The 25,734-nt window shown below is 44.5% G+C and overlaps 1 protein-coding gene across 1 annotated transcript in view; it reads right to left on the reverse strand.

Moving 5' to 3' along the window:
• The window catches only part of ITFG1 (integrin alpha FG-GAP repeat containing 1), a 123,167-nt gene that overhangs the window by 52,883 nt on the left and 44,550 nt on the right, over nucleotides 1-25,734 (reverse strand). The window contains exons 9-10 of the mRNA XM_056862574.1: nucleotides 16,999-17,093; nucleotides 13,189-13,355 (exon numbers count right to left, since the gene is read on the reverse strand). Coding sequence (XP_056718552.1) covers nucleotides 13,189-13,355; nucleotides 16,999-17,093 — 262 coding nt within the window. The remainder of the gene's footprint in view (nucleotides 1-13,188; nucleotides 13,356-16,998; nucleotides 17,094-25,734) is intronic.

The following is a 25,734-nucleotide window of genomic DNA, read 5'->3' on the forward strand; positions in this document are numbered from 1 at the left end:
TAAAAGATACTTCTAAAAAACACTCCTCAATTTAAAACTCTAAATATAAAGACACGCGTTCAAAGACCAGCAGTAGCTGCAGCTATAAAGCAGAGTGAAACAACAAATTAAGTCATCTTTGACAGGTGACTGAATGGTTTTAACGCATTCATGCTGTCAACATGTTATCTGAAGCTCCCCCAACCCACCCAGTATTAGGTGCAGATGTAGGGTTGCCAACCACCAGGTACTAACTGGAGATCTCCTGCTATTACAACTGATATCCAGCCGATAGAGATCAGTCCACCTGGAGAAAATGGCCACTTTGGCCATTGGACTCTGTGGCCTTGAAGTCCCTCCCCTCCCCAAACCCCGCCCTCCTCAGGCTCCACCCAAAAATTTCCAGGTATTCTCCACTCCGGAGTTGGCAACCCTAACACACACGGGCGCGCACACACACACACAACCTTCTTCTGGCAGCTCACCTAGGAAATGCATCAAAATAACCCCAACAACCTCAAACCCTATTATATGCATCCCTTTCCTACACAGTTTGAGAACTAAAAACACACCCTGTTTCGAACGAATTTTTGAGAACGATGATAAAAGCATATAATTAAGTCTCTCCTGTGTCACAAGGCTGCTGCATACACCAGCATGGCCTCGGACTAACAGAAAGCTATGTTGCCCCCCTTTTAATTCTACTCTGCTACGGATCCTAGCAATTAAGAACCAGGCCCCCTGGACTAATGGTGCCGTCTCAAGGCAAAGGGTCGCAAAAAAGCTCTTATCACTTAATCATAGTAATCAATCACCAAAATTAGATCTGTGGTACCAGTATTAAAAGCGGGAAGGGAAAAATAATTAAATGGTTTGCTTCGACTCATGACGTATCCTTAGCAACTAGCTTGCGGCGGCTTTCTTCTTCCTCCCTGCTCTTCTTCTCTTAACTTAATTGTTATGATTTCTTGGTGAGTCACCTAATGTGGTTCATATAAAGTAATTGAATGAATAATGTGAAGTGAAGGGCATATTTGTTTCCGTACAGTGAACATTCCTGGTTGTGTTAAAGAAATACAAAAGGGTACCAGTTATTTCTTTTTTTTTTAAAAAAAGCACACACTTCTGTAAATTCCGCACAGTTCGTTGAGCTTGGCTAGAGATGCCCTGTTCTGCATTCCTTTATTTGAGCACGGCTGTGAAAATATAGGGCAGGGCTCTTTCATGGATGGCACTGTTTTTAAGGACTGGGCTTCCCCAAGAGACCCACCGAGTGTCCTCCCTGCTGCCTTCCTATCGGCAGGTGAAAACTCCTAAGTTTTGAAGGCCATCTTCCTCTGGCTGCTGAATGTGACGTGGAACATTAAAAAAAATACAGTTGCCGTTTTAAGGTATCTGGCTTTTGTGGGTTTTTTTAGCATTGTTTGGAGGCTTTGCTGTTTTATTTGTTTTGTATTGTTTTAACACACCACTGTGAGTGGTTAAAAGCAGAATCTGAATACTAGAAATTAAATAATGAACACATTAAATGTCAATGGGGAGAAGGCAAACTTTAGAAGGAACTGGCAAAATAAATAGTTGCAGTTCTCTCACATGGACTATCTTTTCATTGCTTTTCTTCCTTTGATTACTTAACCCAATAGGTTTCAGAAACACTGTATTTGCTCCTAAACTCTGGCTCACAAAGCCACAAGGTGCTTCCCATTTTCTAACAAGAAAGGGGATATATCTTTGCTGAGCTTTCGTTTTTCCATCCTGTTCCAGCTTGGTTGCGGCCAAAGACTCGAGCCTTTGGCAAGAGCTAATGGACCCTTGGCCCTTTTGGCTCTTAGCCTGAGCCTTTGGATGGGAAGGCCACTGAATCCAGGATGGGCCGAAGATGCGGCTTGTTCTTATGTTTGGTTTATCAGTGCTGTATGCTTGTCCGCTGTAAGCCACTATGGATCCCTTCAGGGAGAAACAGCAGGACATAATAGCTAACCAGGTAATGGATACTGTGGACTGACAAAAAAACAAATCAGTGGGTTATAGATCAAATCAAGCCTGAACTGACCCTAGAAGCTAAAATGACTAAACTGAGGCTATCGTATTTTGGTCACATTATGAGAAGTCACCGGAAAAGACAGTAATGCTAGGAAAAGTTGAGGGCAGCAGGAAAAGAGGAAGACCCAGCAAGAGATGGATCGACTCCATAAAGGAAGCCACAGCCCTCAATTTGAAAGATCTGAGTAAGGCTGTTAAAGATAGGACATTTTGGAGGACATTGATTCATAGGGTCACCATGAGTTGGAAGCGACTTGACAGCACTTAACACACACACACACACACACACACACACAATGGGGCCTTTGAAGATTCAGCAGCACAACACCCAAGCCCTGCGCTACCTCTAAGGCTGGAGGCTGGAAATGGCTGTACAGAAAAGCACCTTCTGCGGATAGAGCAAGCAGATACTTAAACGAGTGTTTTGCTGCCAACATCAGAATTGCTCATGCGGGGATTATCTACTTTGAAGCAACAAATAAGCCAGCTGGCTGCTGCTGCTGAAAATTTAAGACCAGAATACAGGTCAGGCTGCTGTGAAACAAGGAAGACGAGGCTTGGCTGAGCAGAATAGCAATGCCTACCCTCACAAGGCCATCTGCTTGACCCCAAGACCGGATGCCCTGTCACGTGATGCGGAGACAACCCTGGCTAATTGTATTGCTTGCGTTATTTTATACACCCACGTCTTCTACTAAATAACTTGTTTCTTAAACCCACTGTGCAATGCATCTGCTGGATTTCAGCTCGCCGTCTGTCTGATCGCCAGATGTTTTCCTCCATCCCCATACATTCCAGTTATAAAGTGAGAAAAAAACTGTACACAAATGGTATCTTTTGTACCAGTCTTGGCAATCTCAAAACATTTTTTCCCCTGAAGCACGAATGAGGAGTTCTACATTATTCCCTAGGTGGTACTGTACCCATCAAAATTAAAGTGAATCTTTATGAGAGATCAAAATAATGTCTGAAATGTGCAGCCAAGGGTTCATACATATATTAAAATGGGTACTTGGCAGTGAAGACATTAAACGCTTAGAGAAGCTACAGAACAATTCCTCCACCCATCTCTGTGCAGAAGCAGTTGAGTTCTAGAGTGCATGACAAATATCTAATCAGCTGTTCATCTGATTTAGGCTACCTAAGCATGGCCAATTTCACGACAGTCATGGAAACTTTCAGTATTTTATTGCCGCAGTTAACTACTGTCAAGATATTTCCGCTTTAAAATGGCATGCTAAGTGTTTCGTGTTAAGAGTCTTCCCTGCCAATTATCAGCTCAGATTTTACAAGGATTTATAAATATTTATAACCACCTTTGGCAGCTCATTTGCCGTTTGGAAAAATCTGATTTTTTTACAAAATCCCCCAACCCCCCTTAAGAGAATACATCTTTATGTACCTCTTTCTCTAGCAGAAAAAAAATTGACGCTAAAGGTTTAAAACACAAATTCTAACCAAGTTACAGATTGTAAGGGGGGGGAAAGATTCTAAGTATAAAGGAGAAATATCACAGCAAAGGGCTGAAATGGAGGTTGCATCTTTGAAAACTTGTTTGAACAGTTGCCAGTTGGAACCAGACATGTGCGGTTCCAGAATTTAGGGAAAGAAAATCACTCACCAGCATATATTAAATATGGATCCCTCATGCATTTCTCATATATAATTATTTCTTTTGCTCATTGCACCAAATCTGTTTTGTTTTCCACTCCTACCCCCAAGGGAGTGTGGAGGGGGTGAATCAAAGAAGGCATCTTCATTCTATAGTCTTCTCGTTATCTTTCTTCTCTCCTTGCATTTTAAAATGCGTTGACATCTCACTGAAATTATCTTCAATTAAGCAGCTGTGTACAATTATTCCTTAAAAGTCAGAACAATTTGTCTCTTTGAAAAAAAAAACTTGCTTTCTTAAAAGCTTTTAACTTGTGCTGAAATGAGGGCATTCATTAATAAACAATTTCTAGCTGAACCTCGAAGCCACCCGGAATTAAAAAAATCTCTCCCCCATTTCATCTTTTACATGCAATGGAATGTTTCTTTTTTGTAGTGTGGGAAGCGAGAGAAGGGACGTCTTCCTCAATTGTAGTAATCAGAGAAGCTTTTCACTGCTTGTTTCTGAAACTGTTACACATCCAAAGCCAACACATGTGCACGTGCACACACACACAGTCACACATCTAGCATGAAATGCACAAGACACAAAGGATGCTAATCAAGGCCCAGCATCTCTCCATCATAAAGAGTGATTTATACCGGGGGTAGTGGGATTCATTTACAACAGAACTGTTTAGACTCAATGGGTGGCCTACGAATTAATTTGGATTGTTGCTTAAGATACAGGGGGAAATTTCGGTTGAATGTTAGGAGAAATTTCATAACAGGAAGAGCAATGGATGTGCGAATTAATTTGGTTGTTGCTTCAAGAGGCTTAGCTCACGGATAGGCAACATACAGCTGACACTTGGCATGGGATTTACTGCTGCATTTTCGACATTTATAAACATCCGTCTATAAAGGAACACCAATTATGCGCCATCTTTTCAGCAAAGGGAACAATGGTGGAGTGAAGTCAGATTCAATTTTTGCTATTATAAGTTAAGCAAACTCTATTATTCTTGTCCAATATAAAAGTTTTTCCCACCCTAACGCGGGATAATGAGACGGTATGACCTAAAGAGGCTGCCATACTTTGGTCACATCACGAGAAGACAAGCCAATAATGCTAGGAAAAGCTGAAGGTAGTAGGAAAAGACCCAACATGAGATGGATTGATTCAAAGAAAGCCACAATCTCCAGTCTGCAAGACCTGAGCAAGGCTGTCAATGATGGCACGTAACATGCACAACCTGGAGTAATAGGCTTGAATCTTTCACCATGGTTAGACATCACCTGGATAAGCAAGCCTGCAGTACTAGAAAGCGCTATGATCACCCGTTTTATTTTCTAATGAGATTATTGCATTTTTCTACATTTGCTTTAATGGTGGCTTTTTAAAGATGCCAAACATGATCTAGACTTCGTGTTTCTAGATGGCCCACAGAGTCCAAAGTGGCTCTATAACAATCTTGTCCAACCTGCCTCCACTCAACGCAGAACACCCAAAGAAGATAAGAATTGGTTTTTTATAAGTCAACTTTCTGTACCACTTAAGGAAGAATCAAACCGGCTTACAATCGCCTTTTCTTCCCCTCCCCACACAAGACATCTTGTGAGGTAGGTGGAGCTGATAGTGTGTGACTAGCCTAAGGTCACACAGCTGGCTTCATGTGTAGGAGTGGGGAAACAAATCCAGTTCACCAGATTAGCATCCGCCGCTCATGTGGAGGAATGGGGAATCAAACCCAGCTCTCCAGATCAGATTCCACCGCTAGAGCTCTCCTGACAGATGGATGCCCGGCTCAGCTTACAGACTTTCAGCAAGGGAGACCTGACCCCCTCTTCCCTGGTAACAGGTTCAGTTGTCTAACTGCTCTTCCTGTTATGAAATTTCTTCTAACGTTCTACCGAAATTCCCCCCTGTAACTTAAGCCCATTAGATCCAGCAGTCTTCTCCAGAGCACCTAGAGAACAAATCTTTGCCTTCTTACACAAAATAGCACTTACCGTATATACCCATGTATAAGCCGACCCGAGGGCCTCTAGAGGCCGCTCCCGGCCGGGAGAAGGCGGCGGGGGCGGCTGGTCGGCCTCCCCGCGGCCGCAGGGGGCCTCTAGAGGCCGCTCCCGGCCGGGAGAAGGCGGCGGGGGCGGCTGGTCGGCCTCCCCGCGGCCGCAGGGGGCCTCTAGAGGCCGCTCCCGGCCGGGAGAAGGCGGAGGGGGGGCCGCTGGTCGGCCTCCCCGCAGCCGCAGGGGGCCTCTAAAGGCCGCTCCCGGCCGGGAGAAGGCGGTGGGGGCGGCTGGTCGGCCTCCCCGCGGCCGCAGGGGGCCTCTGGAGGCCGCTCCCAGCCTGGAAAAGACGAGGGGAAGTTCCCCCCTCCCTCCTCCCTCCCTCCTCTACCGTATTGACCCGCGTATAAGCCGAGTTCGGCTTTTTCAGCCCTTTTTTTGGGCTGAAAAACTTGGCTTATACACGAGTATATACGGTAAAATATGTGAAGTAAAAAATACCCCACTTTGTAGGCTAAACACAACTGGAACCTTTTCAGTAGCTGTGCCTTCTCTATGGAAATGCTGCCCGATAAGAACATAAGGAGAGCTCTGCTGGATCAGACCAGTGGTCCATCTAGCCCAGTATTGTGTTTCACACAGTGGCTTCCAAGTTGCCCTGGAGGGCCAAGAGACAGGGCACAGAGGCCAAGGCCTTCCCTTGATGTTGCCTCCTAGCACTGGTATTTAATGATTTGGTGCCACTGGCCACGAAGGTATCATTCAGTCACCACAGCTAACAGAGGCCAGAAAAGTCCAGTCTGTTGAGTTTTCTTAGAAACTGCAAGAGTCTTTCAGTTGGCTTTTAATGAATGACTGGAAGGGTAAGGTATTTTTCAAGTCAGGCCTGTGAAAGAATCTGATTAAGGAGTTTGTTTTTATTGAGCAGTTTTAAAGCGTAACTTATTGTGATTTGAATTATGAGTGGGTTACATATGCTTGCTGTGGTTTTATTAGACTTCATATTTATTGACAAAAGAAGCCACAGTCTTCAGCTTGCAAGACCTGAGTAAGGCCATTTTGGAGATGATTAATTCACAGGGTCAGGAAAAAATGTGCAGAGCAACATAGGTTGCAAGGCATTTATCTAACTTGTCGCTACTACAAAATTATATGAAATAGTCATAATAAAGGTTCAAAGAAATTGTGAGACATGTATTGCAGTATACATATAAGAATCAGATTTATTGATATGGCATATGCCAATAAAACAACGATACATAGATTTGAGATAAAAACAATAGACATTTAACTGTATCAGAAACAAAACAGTTCCTATCTAAAATAAAACACTGATTGTATCACTTTAGGGGTTGGAACTATTACCTATAATCAACCTTGCAAAGTGGACTTTAATCGCTATTGAACAAAATTTAGCAACCTGAATATTGTCGAAGGCTTTCACGGTCAGAGTTCATTGGTTCTTGTAGGTTATCCGGGCTGTGTAACCGTGGTCTTGGTATTTTCTTTCCTGACAGCAGCTGTGGCAGGCATCTTCAGAGGAGTAACACCGACGGACAGTGTCTCTCAGTAATATATTACTCTTCCTACACACTTGACACTGAGAGACACTGTCCTTCAGTGTTACTCCTCTGAAGATGCCTGCCACAGCTGCTGGCGAAACGTCAGGAAAGAAAATACCAAGACCACGGTCACACAGCCCGGGTAACCCACAAGAACCAAAAAAACAAAAGTGTTGATAATATAACACAAAACCACAACAGTGACTGTCACTGTTGTGGTTTTGTGTTATATTATCAACACTTTTGTTTTTGCTTATTATATGTATACTGCAATACATGTCTCGCAATTTCTTCAAACCTCTTTCGTATAATTTTGTGGTAGCTAAAAGTTGTTAGGTAAACACCTTCCAGCCTCTGGTGCTGTGCACATTTTTTTTCTGTCTTCTATCAGAGGTTTCTTCCCCTTCTTCTTTAATTCATAGGGTCACCAAAAGTTGGAAGCGACTTCACAGCACGTAACACACAGAAGGTGCACAAGACCAGTAAATACGTAAGAGAGACCACTAAAAATAAATACTTTCTCCCGGACTCTGAACTTATAAATAATTTGTTTACATACTGACAGAATCGGAACAGGTCAAGAATTTCTACTGCAGTGCCATTTCTTACCTGGGAATCTGCACATGGCAAAGTGAACTGTGCCTTTCTGAGGAAGGTAATTATCACATGCTTTATATGCACACGGCTAGATGTCAAGGATGTACAACCAAAGCAATGACGGAAAGTGACTTGTATTGCCTGGCTTCTTGCTTTTCACCTCTGACTGAGAAAACACTTCACCATAAATTTGTAACCAGGCATCCTTTACATGGTGACGGAAGCTTGGATCTATTTAACTGGTACCTCCATTTAGTAAGACTAAGTGTAAAATATACATTGATTTGTGGATCACAAAGACCTGCATTTTCGTTCTCCTTCTGCCAAATTTGTTGGTGGGGGGGGATTATTTTTCTTGTTTTTAAATTTTTATTGATTTTAATATATGGGGATACAGAAAAAAGAAAATAGGGGGAAAGATCTGGAGAAAAGATAATAAATAACAACATATATGTGCCCAAGTTTCTCTATTTGGATCACTATGTTCCTTAACTGCCCAAAGATTTCAACATTCAATTACTAAATACAATGACTATTAAGCTAACTTTTCCTACTATTATCTATTAATGCAAATACTAATTTAATTGCTTATTATATAGAAATGTTATCTTTAAATACATCGTGTGTAAATTCCCTGAATTGACTGAACTTGAGACACCTACTACTAATATGAAACACCTTAAAAGCATAAGTTTTTCTATCCATCGCTTAGTTGAATTACTTTGACGACTTGCATATGTATCATAAAGTGGTTGCCATTCTTTTTCAAGTATGCATCCAAATGAAATAATTACCTTTAAAAAAATTGGCAAAACTGTTGTGGCTCTCTGAAAATAAGGGCCATCAACAACTGAAGCCGAAAACTCGTAGCTAGCCGCAATCTGTGTCGATGGACCTTTTAGATATGGATTGCAGTACTGACGGGAGTCAAAGTGCTTCATTTTTAAAGGCACTTTGGATGCTGAATCAGGACAAATGAGGAAAATACGCTCAAAGGGGTCTGGGCAATTGCAGTCAATTCTGGCTTCCTGGAAGGGTGCCTACTTTTCCCTTGTAGTCAACCATGGTGTTGCCATAGCAGGATTCCTGGGGGAAGGTAACAACACACGTCGTAGTAGTTTGAAAAAAATATATATCACTGGGATGCCAGGATGAAACAACATTATGGTCTCCAGGATGCAGCCAGTACAATGTAGAGCAGATTCTACTATCAATTTCACTCCTGTGGTCTGTACAAAGCCTCATCCCACACGTTGTTAGGAATGAAAATAATAAGGGTAGCGTTTACTCGTGCAAAGCCTAATTGGGGCTAGCCCTTCCCACGCACAGCAACATGGCATAGCTGGGAGGTGATCGCAGATCAATTGGATTGCTTTCAACAGCAGTCTTTTAATCAGGAAACCATGCTTCCTCCAATAATTGCGTAAAAAGTCCGTGGGAAGAATCAACCTGACGCCTAGCATAAGCCCACCGTTTACCCGCCCCCCATAAAAAAAAGCCCTGCAGAAATTGTGTCAATAAATTAAAAACTGGATGAACAGATCAACAATTAGCACAATGAAAGACAGAGAAACTTGAAGCGCTCCTCTCCTCTATATATGGTCTTTTGGCCTTAACGTGCTACATCAAAAGAAAATGCTATCTGCTTTGTAGTCATTGATCCTTCTCGATGACCTTCAGTAATGCTGCTTTTCAAACCAGAAAGTCAGAATTCAAAAAAACTACAGAGGGGGCTTTGGAGTTAGGATGTGCTGCTGGATTCAAGATCAACATAATTCATGCAGTAAAAAAGGTAAAGGTAGTTCTCTGTGCAAGCACCGGGTCCTTTCTGACCCATGGGGTGATGTCACATCCTGACGTTTACTAGGCAGACTATGTTTACGGGGTGGTTTGCCATTGCCTTCCTCAGTCATCTACCCTTTACCCCCAGCAAGCTGGGTACTCATTTTACTGACCTTGGAAGGATAGAAGGCCGAATCAACCTTAAATGCACAGCTCAGAAACACTATTTTACTATTAGCTCCTAGATGTCACGAAAAAGTTTCGTTAATAGCCCAAGATTTTTAGTTCAAACACACACACTTTAAAATTTGGTTTTTATTACGGATTACATTTCAAGACTGCCACAGTAATCTGCTTTAACAGAGCTTTTAAAATGAGGATTCTAAGGGATTTTTCAAGGCATTACAAGGTATTTGAGGATTACCCTGCCTCCCAACAATCAACATGGTAAGTAACACAACCTACCGTATGCTAGTTTAAGAACTGACGGCCACTAAAATATGACCAAAGCTCTCTGGGAAAGAAGATTGTCTCGAGTTATGAAGACAACAGCTGGGAATTACACGAGCATTTCTACTGGCACAACTCCTTGTACCCATGGAGAATCATTTTCTCGCCTCCCATGATGTCCTGATATTCCCTCTGCAATTCTGTTCATGGGGAAGGGGGACCCCCCCAGGAATAGCATTGTATAGTGGTTAGAGTGTCGGACTAGCATCTGGGAAACCCAGGTTCGAACCCCTGTTCAAGGCTAGCTGGGTGACTTTGGGCCAGTCGTACACCCTCAGCCTAGCTTAACTCACAGGGTTGTTGTGATAAAGCAGAGGAGAGAGCAGCGTAAGGAACTTTGGATCCACACTAGGGAGAAAGGCAGTGTATAAATGGAGTACATATAGAAGAAGGAGGAGGAGGAGTTGGTTTTTATATGCTGACTTTCTGTACCACTTAAGGAAGAATCAAACCGGCTTACAATCACCTTCCCTTCCCCTCCCCACAACAGACACCCTATGAGGTAGGTGAGGCTGGGAGAGCTCTAAGAGAGCTGTGACTAGCCCAAGGTCACGCAGCTGGCTTCATGTGGAGGAGTGGGGAAACAAATCCAGTTCACCAGATTAGCCTCCACTGCTCATGTGGAGGAGTGGGGAATCAAACCCAGATCAGACTCCACCGCTCCAAACTACTGCTCTTAACCACTACACCATGCTGGCTAACTGCAAACACTTATACTGTGACTGTCGAATTCATTTATTTTCACCTCCTGTGCTACTTTTAATCTTAGTGAGTTAGCTTTCGATAACTGGGTCAAATTACTCATCTGCTCTGGTGAAACCTCAGCTCGTGCTATAAAGAAGAAGAAGAAGGGTTGGTTTTTATATGCCGACTTTCTCTGCCACTTAAGGGAGAATCAAACTGGCTTACAATCACCTTCCCTTCCCCTCCCCACAACAGACACCCTGTGAGGGAGGTGAGGCTGAGAGAGTGTGACTTGCCCAAGGTCACCCAGCTGGCTTTGCGTGTGTGTGTGTGTGTGTGTGTGTGTGTGTAAAGTGCGGTCAAGTCGCACCCGACTTATGGTGACCCCTTATGGGGTTTTCAAGGCAAGAGACTAACAGAGGGGGTTTGCCAGTGCCTTCCTCTGTATAGCAACCTTGGACTTCCTTGGTGGTCTCCCATCCAAATACTAACCAGGGCTGACCCTGCTTAGCTTCTGAGATCTGACGACATCAGGCTAGCCTGGGCCATGTAGGAGTGGGGAAACAAATCTAGTTCTTAACCACTACACCCCGCTGGCTCTCGTAAATATTTTGCGCACAATTATTTAAAATGTTGCAACGGCTGTTATGCAGAAACGTATGTGACAGCTACCAGAAAATGCATCTATACTGTATCCATCAAAATGAAATGGGTCAACAACCGCTTGAGGGGAGAGAAGCCGCCTGGGGCAAAAATGGAACTGACAGGGTGTGCTGCAACTGCTGCCAGGAACCAACAGCCTCCGGGATAAAAAGGCTACAGCCGCTCGCGAGTCACAATGTTTAAAATAAAGGAGAGGGAGACGGTGTAAGCAGAACCTATAATCGGCAGCACAGCAATTCTTCCTTCCGAGCTGGCGAAGGGGGAAAAGGTGGGGAGCACCAGTAAAACATTCCCTTGCATTTCTAAGGAGGAAAGGAAACAGGCAGGCAGGTGGGGCGGGTTTTGAGAAGTCAGCAGAAATTGACTTCAAGGAGGGCTTCGGCTGACCCACATCGTTATCACAGAGAACGGGATGTTGCATTTGCTACCGCCTGTGGGTTGCGTGTGTTGTCCAGCACCAAGCAGCGATGCACCCAGAGGCTCTCGCGGTTGCCACTGGCTCTGGTATCATGGAAGAATGGGGAAGATGGGATTGCTGAGGGAGACCCTCAACATTTGAATCCCAGGAGCAATGAACACTTTTTAACTTCATCTACCCATAGAGCTATTGTCTGTGTGCCATAGGTTTTGAATGTTAGATGAGTGCAGGTTAGTTGGCAGATCCTGAAAACAGAAAGACGACACATGCGGATTGGAACTGGGATCCAAAAACGACTTCATGCATGCCCAGTGTGATTTTGGACTCTTCCTGCTCTTCGGCAGACCCTAATGCCGCATCCCTTCGGTTTGAAAAATGCTTTGCCGTGTTTTTCTGGACTACTTAAGGGAGACTCAGACTGGCTTACAATCACCTTCTCTTTCCCTCCCCACAACAGACACCCTGTGAGGTAGGTGGGGCTGAGAGAGCTCTAAGAGAGCTGTGACTAGCCCAAGGTCACCCAGCTGGCTTCATGTGTAGGAGTGGGGAAACCAACCCGGTTCACCAGATTAGAGTCTGATGCTCAGCTGGCAAAAATTAAGCTATACTTGGGTCTCTCTGAATATCCTACTCACAGCTCCGTCTCTAAAACTGAGTAAACTTGCAGCTCTTGTATTAATAAACCAAAGGCATCTATACCTATAAATTATATTAAAATGCCCAAAACATAATTTTGTATGCTAAATTATCCATAATTGATATTATGTTGTAATATCACTAAAGTATGTTTAGGTCTCATGGGACAGTACTGCATATCTTCTATTATTTGCAAAAAAAATATTGATTTTTTTCCCCCAGGGGTGGGGAGCAAAAGACACTTTGGTTTCAAAGTTTTTAGAAATTTTACATCTCTAGCTGCTACTGCAGAAATATTCTTTTGCAGATACACCAACAGCACAATGCAGTTTGGTCAGTGTTTTTCTAAATGTACTAGCCGGTATTCTAGGATGGAGATTAAAAAACAATAACACCCATATCTAACTGTTCTATTTACACCTAACTCTTTGTTGCTTGGTTTCATGTGGCGAGGATAAAACATACTATCTCTGCTCAATACTCTATTCTGCCTGGACTGCCACTTATCACATCCCATTAAGAGACAGAAAAGATTGAGAGTTTCCTTAGCACTGATAAATAGGCCCATTCGCAAACAGTTCAGGTGCTTCTTAAGAAGCCGTGATTCAGCTCGTAGAGAGGATTGTGGTATTTCAAGGCGACAGTAATGAACAATAACGCCAAGAGGACGGCCCGACATTCCCCCCCCTTTTAGCGACAGTACTATACCTTCCAGATGTGTTTTTCAATATGGCAAGTGCATCCGGATAGCCATCCATGTTATAATCTCCGATGTGAAGGGTGATAGGGACTGAAAACGTAGCTGAAGCTGGACTAGGTAGAACAAAGCCCCATAAAGTGCCTTTGTTTGTGAAGTCCAGCAACACTGGAAACCACTGTGAACAACAACAACAAAAGAATAAAGCAAATGGATCAGGGGTTGTTGGCTTCAGGTGTCTGATGGTACTGGACAGGATCTTTCTTCCTGTTACTGTATTGTGCCGGTGGTGGTGGAACCTCATGTGACACCAACGGACTGAATTGGTGTGAGGCCCAGGGACATTCCCAAACCTTCTCATAGTTCAAGGGGGCGGGGAGAATCTCTCGGAATGTTTGCAGTCCAACTTCTGTAAAGGAAGGGGAAGTTTTTATTGTGGCTGGGATTTAATAAAGAGGACAAGAGGTGGTTTGTGGGGCTAGAAAAGGACTGGGGCCACTGAGGGAAGTTTAGAAGCAGGGAATCGAGAGGAACAGCAGCTGGAGAAAGGGTGCAACAAACTAAGCAACAGACGCTTGAGGGAAGAGCAAAGGAAACAGGGCAATGGGCCAACGGTATGTGCAGGGGCTGTCCTCAGTGACCTCTATCATCCCAGTCGCCTTTGGACTTACTCTTTTCTGCTCCCTACCTTCCCCTCCACTCCCATGACTGTCTTCTTATTTATTTATTTTGCGATTTGTAGCCCTCCCTCCCTGGCCAAAGCCAGGCTCAGAGCGGGTAATGTCACTTAAAAATGCAACAAAACATTAAAACAATAAGAATATCGGTAAATCCCAAATTTAAAAACAATAAAGTCTCAATTTAAAAGAATCCCAAAGAATCCCAAAAAAGGCGGCTGGCTGCCCTCTCAGTTGATATTATATATAGTCTGGAGAGGAGGGGGGTAATTGAGGCCACCAGATCTGATACCCGCAGCTGCCCTCAACTATAGGCCTGGTGGAATAGCTCTGTCTTACAGGCCCTGCGGAACTCTTGTAAGATCCCGCAGGGCCCTGCTGTCACCAGACAGAGCATTTCATCATATCGGAGCCAGGGCCAAAGAGGACAGCTCTCGTCGAGGACAGCCGCACACTCTTAGGGCCGGGAACCACCAGTAAATTGTTCTCAGATTATCATAAAGCAAGGAATATTACTGCACAAAGCAGCAAGCCCTAAATCTCATAGGCATGACCTGTCTATGAGATTCAACTGCCTCTCACACATGAACACACATGAAGCTGCCCTATAATGAATCAGACCCTTGATCCATCAAAGTCAGTATTGTCTACTCAGACCAGCAGCAGCTCTCCGGGGTCTCAGGCAGAGGTCTTTCGCATCACCTACTTGCCTAGTCCCTTTAACTGGAGATGCTGGGGATTGAACCTGGGACCTTCTGCAAGCCAAGCAGATGCTCTACAACTGAGCTACGGCCCTTCCCCAGTGGGCCTCTCCCACTGCCGGTCTTTATGCTGATTGTCTTGTACTGGAACCCAGCACTACGTCTATGCTGAAAACTGAAGCATTACTAATACAGCTATTGGGAGAGCTCTCCACCCACCTGGCAATAGCACTATCAGCCAATACAATAATGCAAAAGCAACAGTATATCCCCCCTCCTCCCTCTGTCCTTTTCCCACCCCCACCCTCCAAGTTTGTACATTTGGTGTTTTTATAGCTCTGGGCATCACAGCAAGCTGTTATGTTTTTGAAAAGTCTCTGACAAGTTGAGAAAAAGCAATGGGCATTTTAAGGGATTTGGATGGATCAAAATAATTCACTAAGGCTGATTTTTCGTTCGACAGAAAATATCCAGCTGATCTCTCTCTCTCACACACACACAAAGGAAGGCTGAGTCAGAATAATGGTGTTCAAATGGCTTCTTCACTCAGAAGAATTTAACACTGCAAAATTCATTACAACAATAAAAGAAACAGAAGGATCATTCATAGTGAGCTTCTAAATATCTTATGTCCAGTAGCACCTTAGAGATTAACAAGGTTTTCAGGGTTTAAGCTTTTGAGAGTCATATCTCCGTCAGATACCTTCGTCAGGGAGCTTTGACTCTTGAAAGCCCATACTACAAAAATCTTGTTGGTCTCCAATGCACTACAGGACTCGAATCTAGCTGTTCTACTGCAGCCCAATCTGGCTACCTTCTAAGACGAAATATCTCACAGATGCCATTCTGATCACAAGAAGTAGGGATTCAGCTGCATCTGCTAAAATATTGTTAGGCAGGAACCGCCAGACAGAAATCTGAGATCTGCCGCTGTGAGTTCTCACCCCCTGCAGGAAGGCCAGTTGGTAAACAAGCAGCCTCAAATTCAGCTGGTGCTGTTACCAGGAATATCAATAAGAATGCAAAAAAAAAAAAAAAAAGTTAGAGATTCTCAGTTTAAAATAATTCTGCTGCTCTGCAGAGGCTCAGTCCTTACCCATCATGGATATACACAGCTGGCTGAAAGCCTCTGAGCAACAAAAATCTGCAGCGGGGTGCAATAATTAACCAGGTAGACAGGTTGACTAAAGACCTTTTGAGCCATTAAAACAGTCCCCCTATTAATCAAGGAGGTGATTTAATTGAAAAAAAATATGTTTAACTGTTTTTTAATATGAGCCCTTGCTAAAATCGTTGGTGGCAGGCACCATTTCTCAAAAAGGAGTTTCCACTTCTGTCCCTCTCGGGAAAAGGAAATGATTCTCCTTCAGCGGCACCTGCTGTCACATATTTCTGCAACACCTAAACATAAAATATGCTTTGTTTCCCCCAGAAAGGGCATTTTAACTTCATGCAAAAACATGCAGATTTAGTAATCAAACGATTAATCGTTAATCACATCCTAACTTTTAGACAGGCAATCCCCCCCAAGAGCATCAGTTTGGGCTGCAGCAGAAGGCAAGGAAGTCCTGTTCCCCTCCTGGAAATGCCACCATAGGTGATGGAGATTTCCTGCGGTATCCAGGCCTGTATTTTCAGTGTACTGTTTGCGGAATGCCACTCTTAGGTCAGCAATGGAATGAACTGGAAGATTAAAATGTTTCCCCAGTTTTTTTTAGTGTTGTGGTTTTTAATGTTGGATTTATGTCCATTTATTCTTTCGCAAAGGGGAGAACGTTGTAAGGAGAGAATGTCATATGGCACTCTGGGTCTCCATTGGGGAGAAAAGTGAGGCAGAAATGAAGTAAATTTGCCATGGACTACCTTGGGGCTCCTTTGTCGTGGGAAAAAGATGTGAGGGCAAACATGGGCCGGGCAGGCTGTGATTGGTTACAGAAGTCTAAGCAAGTTACCACCTGTACCCAGGTGCTTTGAAAAGTACATTTAACGTTTACACGGTGCGTTTAATGCCGCAAACACAGGCCATTTATGCAGGCCTGTTTCTCCGCGGTCGCCCCCGCCGACTGCTTCGAGGCTTCCTTTTGATTTTGCATGCCTTTCCCAACCGTCAGAGGTCATCTCGTGCTCCCCGAGCATTTTGCCCAAGTTTTCCAGATTTTGGCTAAAACAGCATTTGGAAAACACGGGCAAAACATGCTCGGACAGCAAGGCGACCTCTGATGGTCGGGAAAGGCATGCATAATTGAAAGGAAGCCCTGAAGCAGTCGGCGGGGGTGACCGCGAGGGAAACAGCCCTGCATAAATGGCCACCGTTGACAAATGAGACTGCCACAAATTGCCAAGCAGCCCCATCTGACATTCTTTTGTGGCGAGCAGGCCTTAAACTGAATCTGACCAACCGCATGCATGTTTTGTGATCTTTGCAGAAAGAAACTCGACTTACTTTGCCCAAGCGTGGCTTAGATAGGTAGATGACACTCTTGCGGCAGGCTTCGTCATCACAGGCTGGCAGCAAGTGCTCAGTCTGTCCATCACCATCTGGCAAGACAAGATGATAAAAAATATATATAATTCTGCATAAAGCGCTCTTTTTATCAGTGAGGGGGGGGAAACCTCTGTACACTCGCAGAAAGACAATATAGTTTGATCAGATGGAAACGAAAGGATGTGTCAAGATAATTAAAAAGATACACTCCAATCTGCAGCTCTGTCAGCCGGTTATCTAGCCTTTCAGATCATCCCAATGACAAGAGATTCTTCTCCTCACCCCCTCCATTAAATGTTGAAGATTATTCATACAGGTCAGACCCAAGTCCTCTGCAAATGGAGCAGTTCATAGAAGAGAATTTTGCTGCATTCTGCAGTTCCTTGCTCACTGTGCCCCCAGCTGCTGGAACATCAGGAGGGCCTCCAGAACCATATCTGCATGAATAAGGGTTCAAATGGAGTCCCCAGCATCTCCTTCCTTATCTCCCTGTGCACCAGCTATGGACACCAGGCAGCCATCTGTTGGCTACCCTACCACTTAGGTTGGCCTGCCTGGTATCGACTACAGCCTTGGCTTCTTCCCCCATGGCTAGGGTTGCCAGGCCCCTCCTCGCCACTGGTGGGAGGTTTTAGGGGCAGAGCCTGAGGAGGGCGGGGTTTGGGGAGGGGAGGGACTTCAATGCCATAGAGTCCAATTGCCATTTTCTCCAGGTGAATGGATCTCTATCGGCTGGAGATCAGTTGTAATAGCAGGAGATATCCAGCTAGTACCTGGTGGTTGGCAACCCTACCCATGGCTCTGGCTCTGTGGAATGGGCTCCCTGAAGAGGTGAGCCCCATCCCCCCGGAAATCTTCAGGAGATGCTGAAAGGCCTGCCTCTTTGGCAGGGCTTCTGAGGGAGTTTGAATGGTAGGCATCTTTTAAGGAAGGATGGAGAGATCTGGGGTTTGTTATTTTATTTTTGGTTTTAACTGAATTTTTTTGACTATTATTATAAGCCGCTTTGAACAACGGGAAAAGGCAGGATATAAATGTTTAAATAAATAAATAAGGGTGGGGGAAGGGAGGATTTCTGCAAATTCCCCCTTCTTGATGCAGCTCCCCCCCCCTTCGGCTGCACTATATGCTGTTCCAGAATACCTTCTGATGCTTAGCAGACTTTTTACAGGGAGGGGGGAAGAGAACAGGGAGCTGCAGAGGAAAGTGGAGCCAGCAAAAATCCCTTTTGCAAATTATCGTCTGAAAATTCACTCATTTTACAAATGACGTGAATGTAACTCTGCAAGATTAAATGGACTAACTTATGGAGAACTGTGAGAAAGATTGTTTTTTTTAAAAAACTCTAATTACCACTAACTTTTTTAAAGTAGTTTTTTGGAGACTGTGCTTTATTTACATCTTTATATAGCCTGCTTTGCAAAAAGGGTCATTGGTTTACCCCTCTTTCAGAAATCTCACAAAATCTTCCTTACGTGTGCTAACTTGCTTTCTCTTCTCCTTCTTTCCCACCCACTGCGATAACTTTTATGCCTCTATTTGGATTAATTTTCAATTTAAATAAAACCCTCCCAAGGCTTTGTCCTTTTTAATTAGGGATGTAAATACCACAGCAGGAGGCGACAGGGACGGGAACAGGATTACATTAACACGTCCTTTCCACCTCAATCAACTTTCTGGGAGCTTACGAAAATATGACTGCATCACCCTGCTACACTTATTAATGAATACAAAATTTGTAGGTGATGCTAGAACAATTCGACGAACACCTGACTAATTGAAAGCTGCAAATAATCACAAATAATTTAGCAGAAACAATTTGAGGTAAACGCTGGGATCTAAAAAGAGTACTGAGTCTGCATGAGTAAAAGAAGGACGTGCTCAGAAGGACTGCAGGTTTTTTCCCCTTTCCACCTGAATCTCCATGCACCACATCAGATATTGCTTCAGGAGGGGTCGTGGCTCAGTGTCAGAGTATCTGCTTGGTGTGCAGAAGGTCCAAGGTTCAATCCCTGGCATCTCCAGTTAAGAGGACCAGGCAATAGGTGCTGTGAAAGACCTCTGACCGACACCCTGGACAGCCACTGCCTGTCTGAGTAGACAATACTGACTGTGATGGACCAATGTGATGGACTCAGTAGAAGGTAGCTTTGTGTCTGCACTCTCCTGAGCTCCTTCACAACATTCAGAAATGTGGGGGGGGGGCATAAAAACAGGGCACTGGAAAGCTATGGAGTGTGTGAGATCCTCTTCAGAATGTTTTGTGCTCCTGGGTATGTGAACAACTTAAAATTCGTATCTGAACAGGTGGACGATAATATCTCAATGCAAATTCAAACGTGATTGAATAGAAGCCGAGGGTAAAGAGAGCTCTGTTTAACATTCAAGCTTTCGATTCTAAAAAGCAATTCACCATTATGTTTGCTTTTCAAATGCATCAAGGTAAATTGTGCCATGAAGTCGTAACTGACTCATAGCAACCCCATAAAGTTCTACCTCATGGGCCTTTCAAGGCAAAAGATGAGTAGAGATGGTTTGCCATTGCTTTCCTCTCCATAGCAGCCCCAGTCTCCTTTGGTGGTCTCCCATCCAAGTACTAACCCTCCTTAGCTCTGAAAGGACCAAGATAATCTGGACTATTAGGGCTGCTACTCCAAATGTATACTTGGTAAAAAACCTTCAGAGTAGCTACCAGCTGAGCAAAAGTAGTCCATACCCTCCAACAGTTCACAGGTGTCTTTGTGCCCTCACTGCCAACACATTCAGCAATACACATTCTCTGGACGGGATGGTAATATACACACTAAGTTTAATCTGCTGCAGCCAAAGCAACAGAAGAGTCTTGTGCCACCTTAACAGACCAACAAATATAAGCCGTAATTAGTTTTAATGTTTAAGGTGCCACAAGACACTCTCATTATTGAAGATCCCGCTTCCCCCTTTCTTAGCTTTCCCTTTTAAGTCACCGGAGTGATTGTAAGAGGGTTGGTCCTGATCTGCTGGCATAACCACGAGAAGGCCAGGATCTAAATCCCCTGGGGAAATGTACTAGTCTGCCATCTTATTTTGGCAGGAAACTCCTTTCCTCCGAGAAAATTCTAAGTAGGTAGAATAGTGTAGATTTAGAAGATTAGATTATAGTTAGACCCTATAAGTAGATCAAGTATTAAGGTAGTATTAAGATAGTACTAAGAAAAAGGACAGTAGATGGTTTCCTAAAACTAGCTAGCTGAGAGCGGCAAAAGGGCTGCTCTCCCGTTGCGAGGCAGGAAACAAAACTGAGGAGGAAGGGGGTGTTTCCCTAAGGAGACAGGAAGTCGAAGTTTGTTCCTGCCTCCCAAAGCAAGCGAAGGAAAACACTTTGAAGATGCCCTCCTTCCTCAGAGCGAGAAGAATTGGTTTTTGTTTGCCGACTTTCTCTACCACTTAAGGAAGGATCAAACTGGCTTACAGTCACCTTCCCTCCCCCTCCCCACAACAGACACCCTGTGAGGTAGGTGGTGCTGAGAGAGCTGTGACTAGCCCAAGGTCACCCAGCTGGCTTCATGTGTAGGAGTGGGGAATCAAACCTAGTTCTCCAGATTAGCCTCCACCGCTCCAAACCACTGCTCTTAAACACTACACCACACTGCCTCTCTGACGGACAAAACAGGGCACCACCCAGAAAACAGTGGCTGTCCCCAGCAGATTGGGGAGGGGGGAAGTAAGAGCATATTCGGGAGGGCGTGGTATAGCAGGATCTCCTCAGATTTCGGAAGCTAAGCAAAGTCAGTACTTGGATGGGAGACCATCTTAGAGGGACTTGCAGAGGAAGATAATGGCAAACCACCTCTGCTTCTCACTTGCCATGAAAGCCCTTTGCTGGGATTGCCATAAATCTGGTGCGACTTTACAGCGCCTGAGTACATAACAGCATATGCAAAGCTGAAGTTAAAAAAAATCCCCGTGTACATCTGGCTCTTTGTCGCAACTAAAAAGTGCTGTCTCGACTGAAAATGGGGATAATACTTCCTCCCACAAGATCTTAATGCAAGATGGTAAAATACAATTCTGAAATTAATTCCTCAGTCTTTATGCTCCTTGATAAACACACCTCCTCATGCTTGGAATCTCAAGGGAAACACACAAGTCCAAATCTTTTAAAATTCTGAATTAATCTGAAACGACTTCTAGGGTACAAGCATTTGGGGGGAGTGTGAGCTGGCTAAGAGTGTAAGTCCACATGTCTATGTAGTTACAGAAATATAATAATTATCCCCCCCCCCCGCATGAACCAGGGTGATTGTGGAGGTATTCGTTGATAGTGTTACTGACTGGAACCTGGGCTTGAAAAATTAAACTTGCCATAAGGATACAACCACTGATAAAACAATACAAAGTTTTTTCCTGAGTGTCTGGGTTTATAAGGGCAAGATTCACGATCGTTGTGAGGTTCACATAGTAAGCGACTGTCAAATGATGTTGCGTTTCCTGCAGAGATCATTTCTAGATGAGATGAACTTCAAGTTTAAATTGGATTCTTGTAAACATTCGGGGTATTCTTAGGCTGACAGCATGCATAATTATCTCCACTTTTAAAATAAGTTGACACAAAACCAGAAATGAAGTCAATTAAAAAGGGCAGAGTTGCCATTTGAGTCTCTGAAAAACATACTTTGAATATTCATTTTTTTAAATCCGTGAATCAAGTAAACACGGTTTTAGCCCATGTTTAGCATTTAATATCAACCTCAGCTATAAACAAACCGTCCCTGTACTTGTGTTACAAGTTTCAGCCTTCCACATAAAATACTACACTGGTGAAAGTGCAAAAATACCTTGATAGGGTAGGTTGTAAACATGTAGTGGGTCTCAGCATTTATTTTATTCTTAAAAGATGCCTTCTGTGCAATGGAAGGTTGGATATATTCTGTATCCTGTTTCATACTGAGTTTCTAAATCCAATTTCAGGATGCAAACACCTCTCCCAATAGTTTGGCCATCCCCACAAATCTGTGACAAGCTTATTAAATGGTTTTAATCAGTCCAGCTCTCCTCGCTTCAGAAGAAAAGACACTCTCGACCACCACCGCTTTCTCACTCATTCCCGAGGATGCAGTTCAATGGAAACGGCTCACAGATGAAGATTGCCAATTTACCCGTTATTAATGCTCATACTTGTACTGAAGTGGCTGAAATAATATTTCCCGGGCTTTCTCAATACCGTACATCTATACTACAGAACTAATTATAATCAAAAAATTAAACAGATAGAGAAGAATACTGCAGTAGATGAACAGCACGGGCATGATGGGATGAAATCACCAGGCAGGTTACAGACAACAAGTGGTGGGAGGAGGGATCCATGTATTTAAGGTTCTTTGCGATGGAAGTTTTTCTTGCAGGGTCGATCCTGCTCCTCGCTCAATGCTGATTTTTTAAAATCCCACCTTTAAAATGACTATTCATGGTCCTGATGCAAGAGGAGAAAGTAAAACAAATTCCACCCCCCACTCGCCTGCTCCTTTGTTTGCATAGCCATTAGCAATACTCGTTTGCATAGCTGAGCCTCGGTTGGGATTCTGCATGCTTCCTTCAGTGAATGCTTCGATGAGGGGGTGGAGCAAATACAAAAGGTCGCTTTAAAGGAGCTCTTAAGAAATGCAAAGCAGGTATGCGCCGGCTTTGCAGTGATGTGTGGAATGACGGTTCAGCATTAAGAAATTTAAAAAAAAATATGCGGGGCACTTCAGCCTGGAACGACCTGCTAATTACCAAGCATAAACGGCCTTGATGTCACTGTGTTGGCTTTTTAAAAATTGGACTTCCATGAAACTGAAGTAGCCCATAGCTGCTTTAAAGTGCAGGCAAGCACCGTCGGTATCTTGAAAGCACCCCCCCCCCCAAACCCATGCACAGAGCAGCAGTACCAGGTCCCAAAGAACTACCAAACTGAATGCAGTCCACAAACCATGCATGGTGAGCTGTCATGTCATAGATTGCAGGACTGCAGGATTGGGGTGGGCTACATTCAGCTGAAGAGGACACTAGATGTGGCTTCACAACCACAAATTCTTTGTGGTGGAGGAGCTGGAGGGACGAGCCCCCCCCCCAGCGCGTCTATCAACTCAGGGGAAACCACAACAAGCCTAACGAAACAAGACAATTTTAGTTAGTTGCCCAAATTCTAATGGGGCAACGTCTGCCTGCTGGAGTTGAGAACCCCGCAGTCATGGGGCTGCCACCAAGGCAGCTCAGTCTCCTGCTGCCACCTGCAACGATAGAGGCACGACATTCAGCTGGAACAAAAACTCTCAGAGGAAAGGGCGGCGAGGAGATCGGCAGGGAAGGAAGGTTCTGTATTACTCCCCTCCAGACTTATTTTGTTGTTAAAAAGGGGCCTCATCACTCTTTCTGTCTGGACAGATCCACGCGTAGTGTAGAGGTTAGGAGTGGCGGAGGGCACCCTGGCCAGCTTCTGGGCATGGAGTAGCGGGTCACTGGGGGTGTGGGGGGGGAGGTAGTTGTGAATTTCCTGCATTGTGCAGGGGGGTTTGACTAGATGACCCTGGTGGTCCCTTCCAACTCTATGATTCTATGACTCTAATCTGGAGAACTGGGTTTGATCCCCCACTCCTCCACGTGAGAGGCAGACTCTAATCTGGTAAACCAGGCTGGTTTCCCCACCCCTCCACGTGAACAGCGGAAGCTAATCTGGTGAACAGGGTTCGATTCCCCACTCCTCCACATGAAGCCTGCTGGGTGACCTTGAGCCAATCACAGTTCTCTCTGGACTCTCTCAGCCCCACCTGTTGTCTGTTGTGGGGAGAGGAAGGGAAAGGGCTTGTAAGCCGGGCTGAGGCTCTTTAAAGGTAGAGAAAAGCGGGGTATAAAAACCAACTCTTCTTCTTCTTAAGCATACAGAGATCTGCTGTCATCACGTCTAAAAAAGAACCTCACTTCCCATTGAATAGTGTCTTGGGAAATTATATATTTTTATGGAAGTGTGGCGCTGTCAGGTGAATAATAATTGCAGCACTGGAACATGTGCAGTTTTACCTCAGGCAGCTATGTTTTTTGTCCCTTTAGTGGTAGGCATATTAATTTTACCTGCTCAAAGCTGTAGCTATAATCTTCCAGCATATGATCTCTTATATCAACTTATGCTTTGCATACACCACTAAATGCTGCAAGTATTTTTCCTACGCAAGTCAAGATGTGTCAACGTTATTTATCTGAAATGTTTATAAGCCATACTGTCAAGGCTTGGAGCGGCTGACAACAGTTGGCTCTGAAGCCACAGTTATCTCAATTTCTTTTTCTTCAACAATTGGGTTATTTGGATATTTCAAAAAGGAGGAGGAAGAGAAAGAGAAGAAGAGTTGGTTTTTATATGCCGACTTTCTCTACCACTTAAGGAAGAATCAAACCAGCTTACACACACCTTCCTTTCCCCTCCCCACAACAGACACCCTGTGAGGTGGGTGGGGCTGAGAGAATGTGACTAGCCCAGGTCACCCAGCTGGCTTCATGTGTAGGAGTGGGGAAACCAAACTGGTCCACCAGATTAGTGTCTGCCGCTTATGTGGAGGAGTGGGGAATCAAACACAGTTTTCCAGATCAGAGTCCACCGCTCCAAACCACTGCTCTTAACCACTACACCATGCTGGCTCCCACCGATTGGATCCAAAAGTGCCAGTCCCCCAGCAGAAGAGCAGCTGTGCTGGGGTAATCGCACTGCTGTGGGCAGAGGGGGGCAATCTCTGCAAAGGTACCTCTTCTCTGCAGACGACTAGCTTGACACGATGTTTTGAGCAGAGATGGGGGTGAGGAAATTTTTCCATAGGATTTTCCCGTGCATTATTTTTCTGTGGAAAGTTTTCTGTCCCTTAAAGATTTCATGAGAGCCAGGGCGGTGCAGTAGTTAAGAGTGGTGGACTCTAATCTGGAGAACCGGGTTTGATCCCCCACTCCTCCACATGAGCGGCAGACTCTAATCTGGAGAACCGGGTTTGATCCCCCAACCCCCCACATGAGCGGCAGACTCTAATCTGGAGAACCGGGTCTGATCCCCCACTCCTCCACATGAGCGGCAGACTCTAATCTGGAGAACCGGGTTTGATCCCCCACCCCTCCACATGAGCGGCAGACTCTAATCTGGAGAACCGGGTCTGATCCCCCACTCCTCCACATGAGCGGCAGACTAATCTGGAGAACCGGGTTTGATCCCCCACTCCTCCACATGAAGCCTGCTGGGGGACCTGGGGCCAGCCGCAGTTCTCTCCGAACTCTCTCAGTGATGGAAAACCACCTCCAGATGTCTCCTGCCTTGGAAACCCAACAGGGCCACCATAAGTCTGCTGCACACACACACAAACACACAAAGATTTCATCATTTCCTAAAGTGCACTGGATGCTGCCGCCAACACAATATTAGGCAAACTTGGCAGTTTCAACGTTGTAATTAATGTTTTTCAGGTGAGTACCCCTAGAAATCGTGCATAAGTACATGCTTGTTTCACTGATTTGTCAATTTGGGATGAGAGGAATAAAACTACAAATGCAGTTAATGATCCGTTTTTTAAAAAATCAAGTTACGGATTCACCCGATTGGCTACGCAAACAGGGCAAATCAAACCAAAAACTACACTTCATTTCCAGCGTGGTGCCATGGTTAAGAGCGGTGGTTTGGAGCGGTGGACTCTGATCTGGAGA

Source organism: Euleptes europaea, chromosome 17 (genome assembly GCF_029931775.1).
Source record: "Euleptes europaea isolate rEulEur1 chromosome 17, rEulEur1.hap1, whole genome shotgun sequence".
NCBI lineage: Eukaryota > Metazoa > Chordata > Lepidosauria > Squamata > Sphaerodactylidae > Euleptes > Euleptes europaea.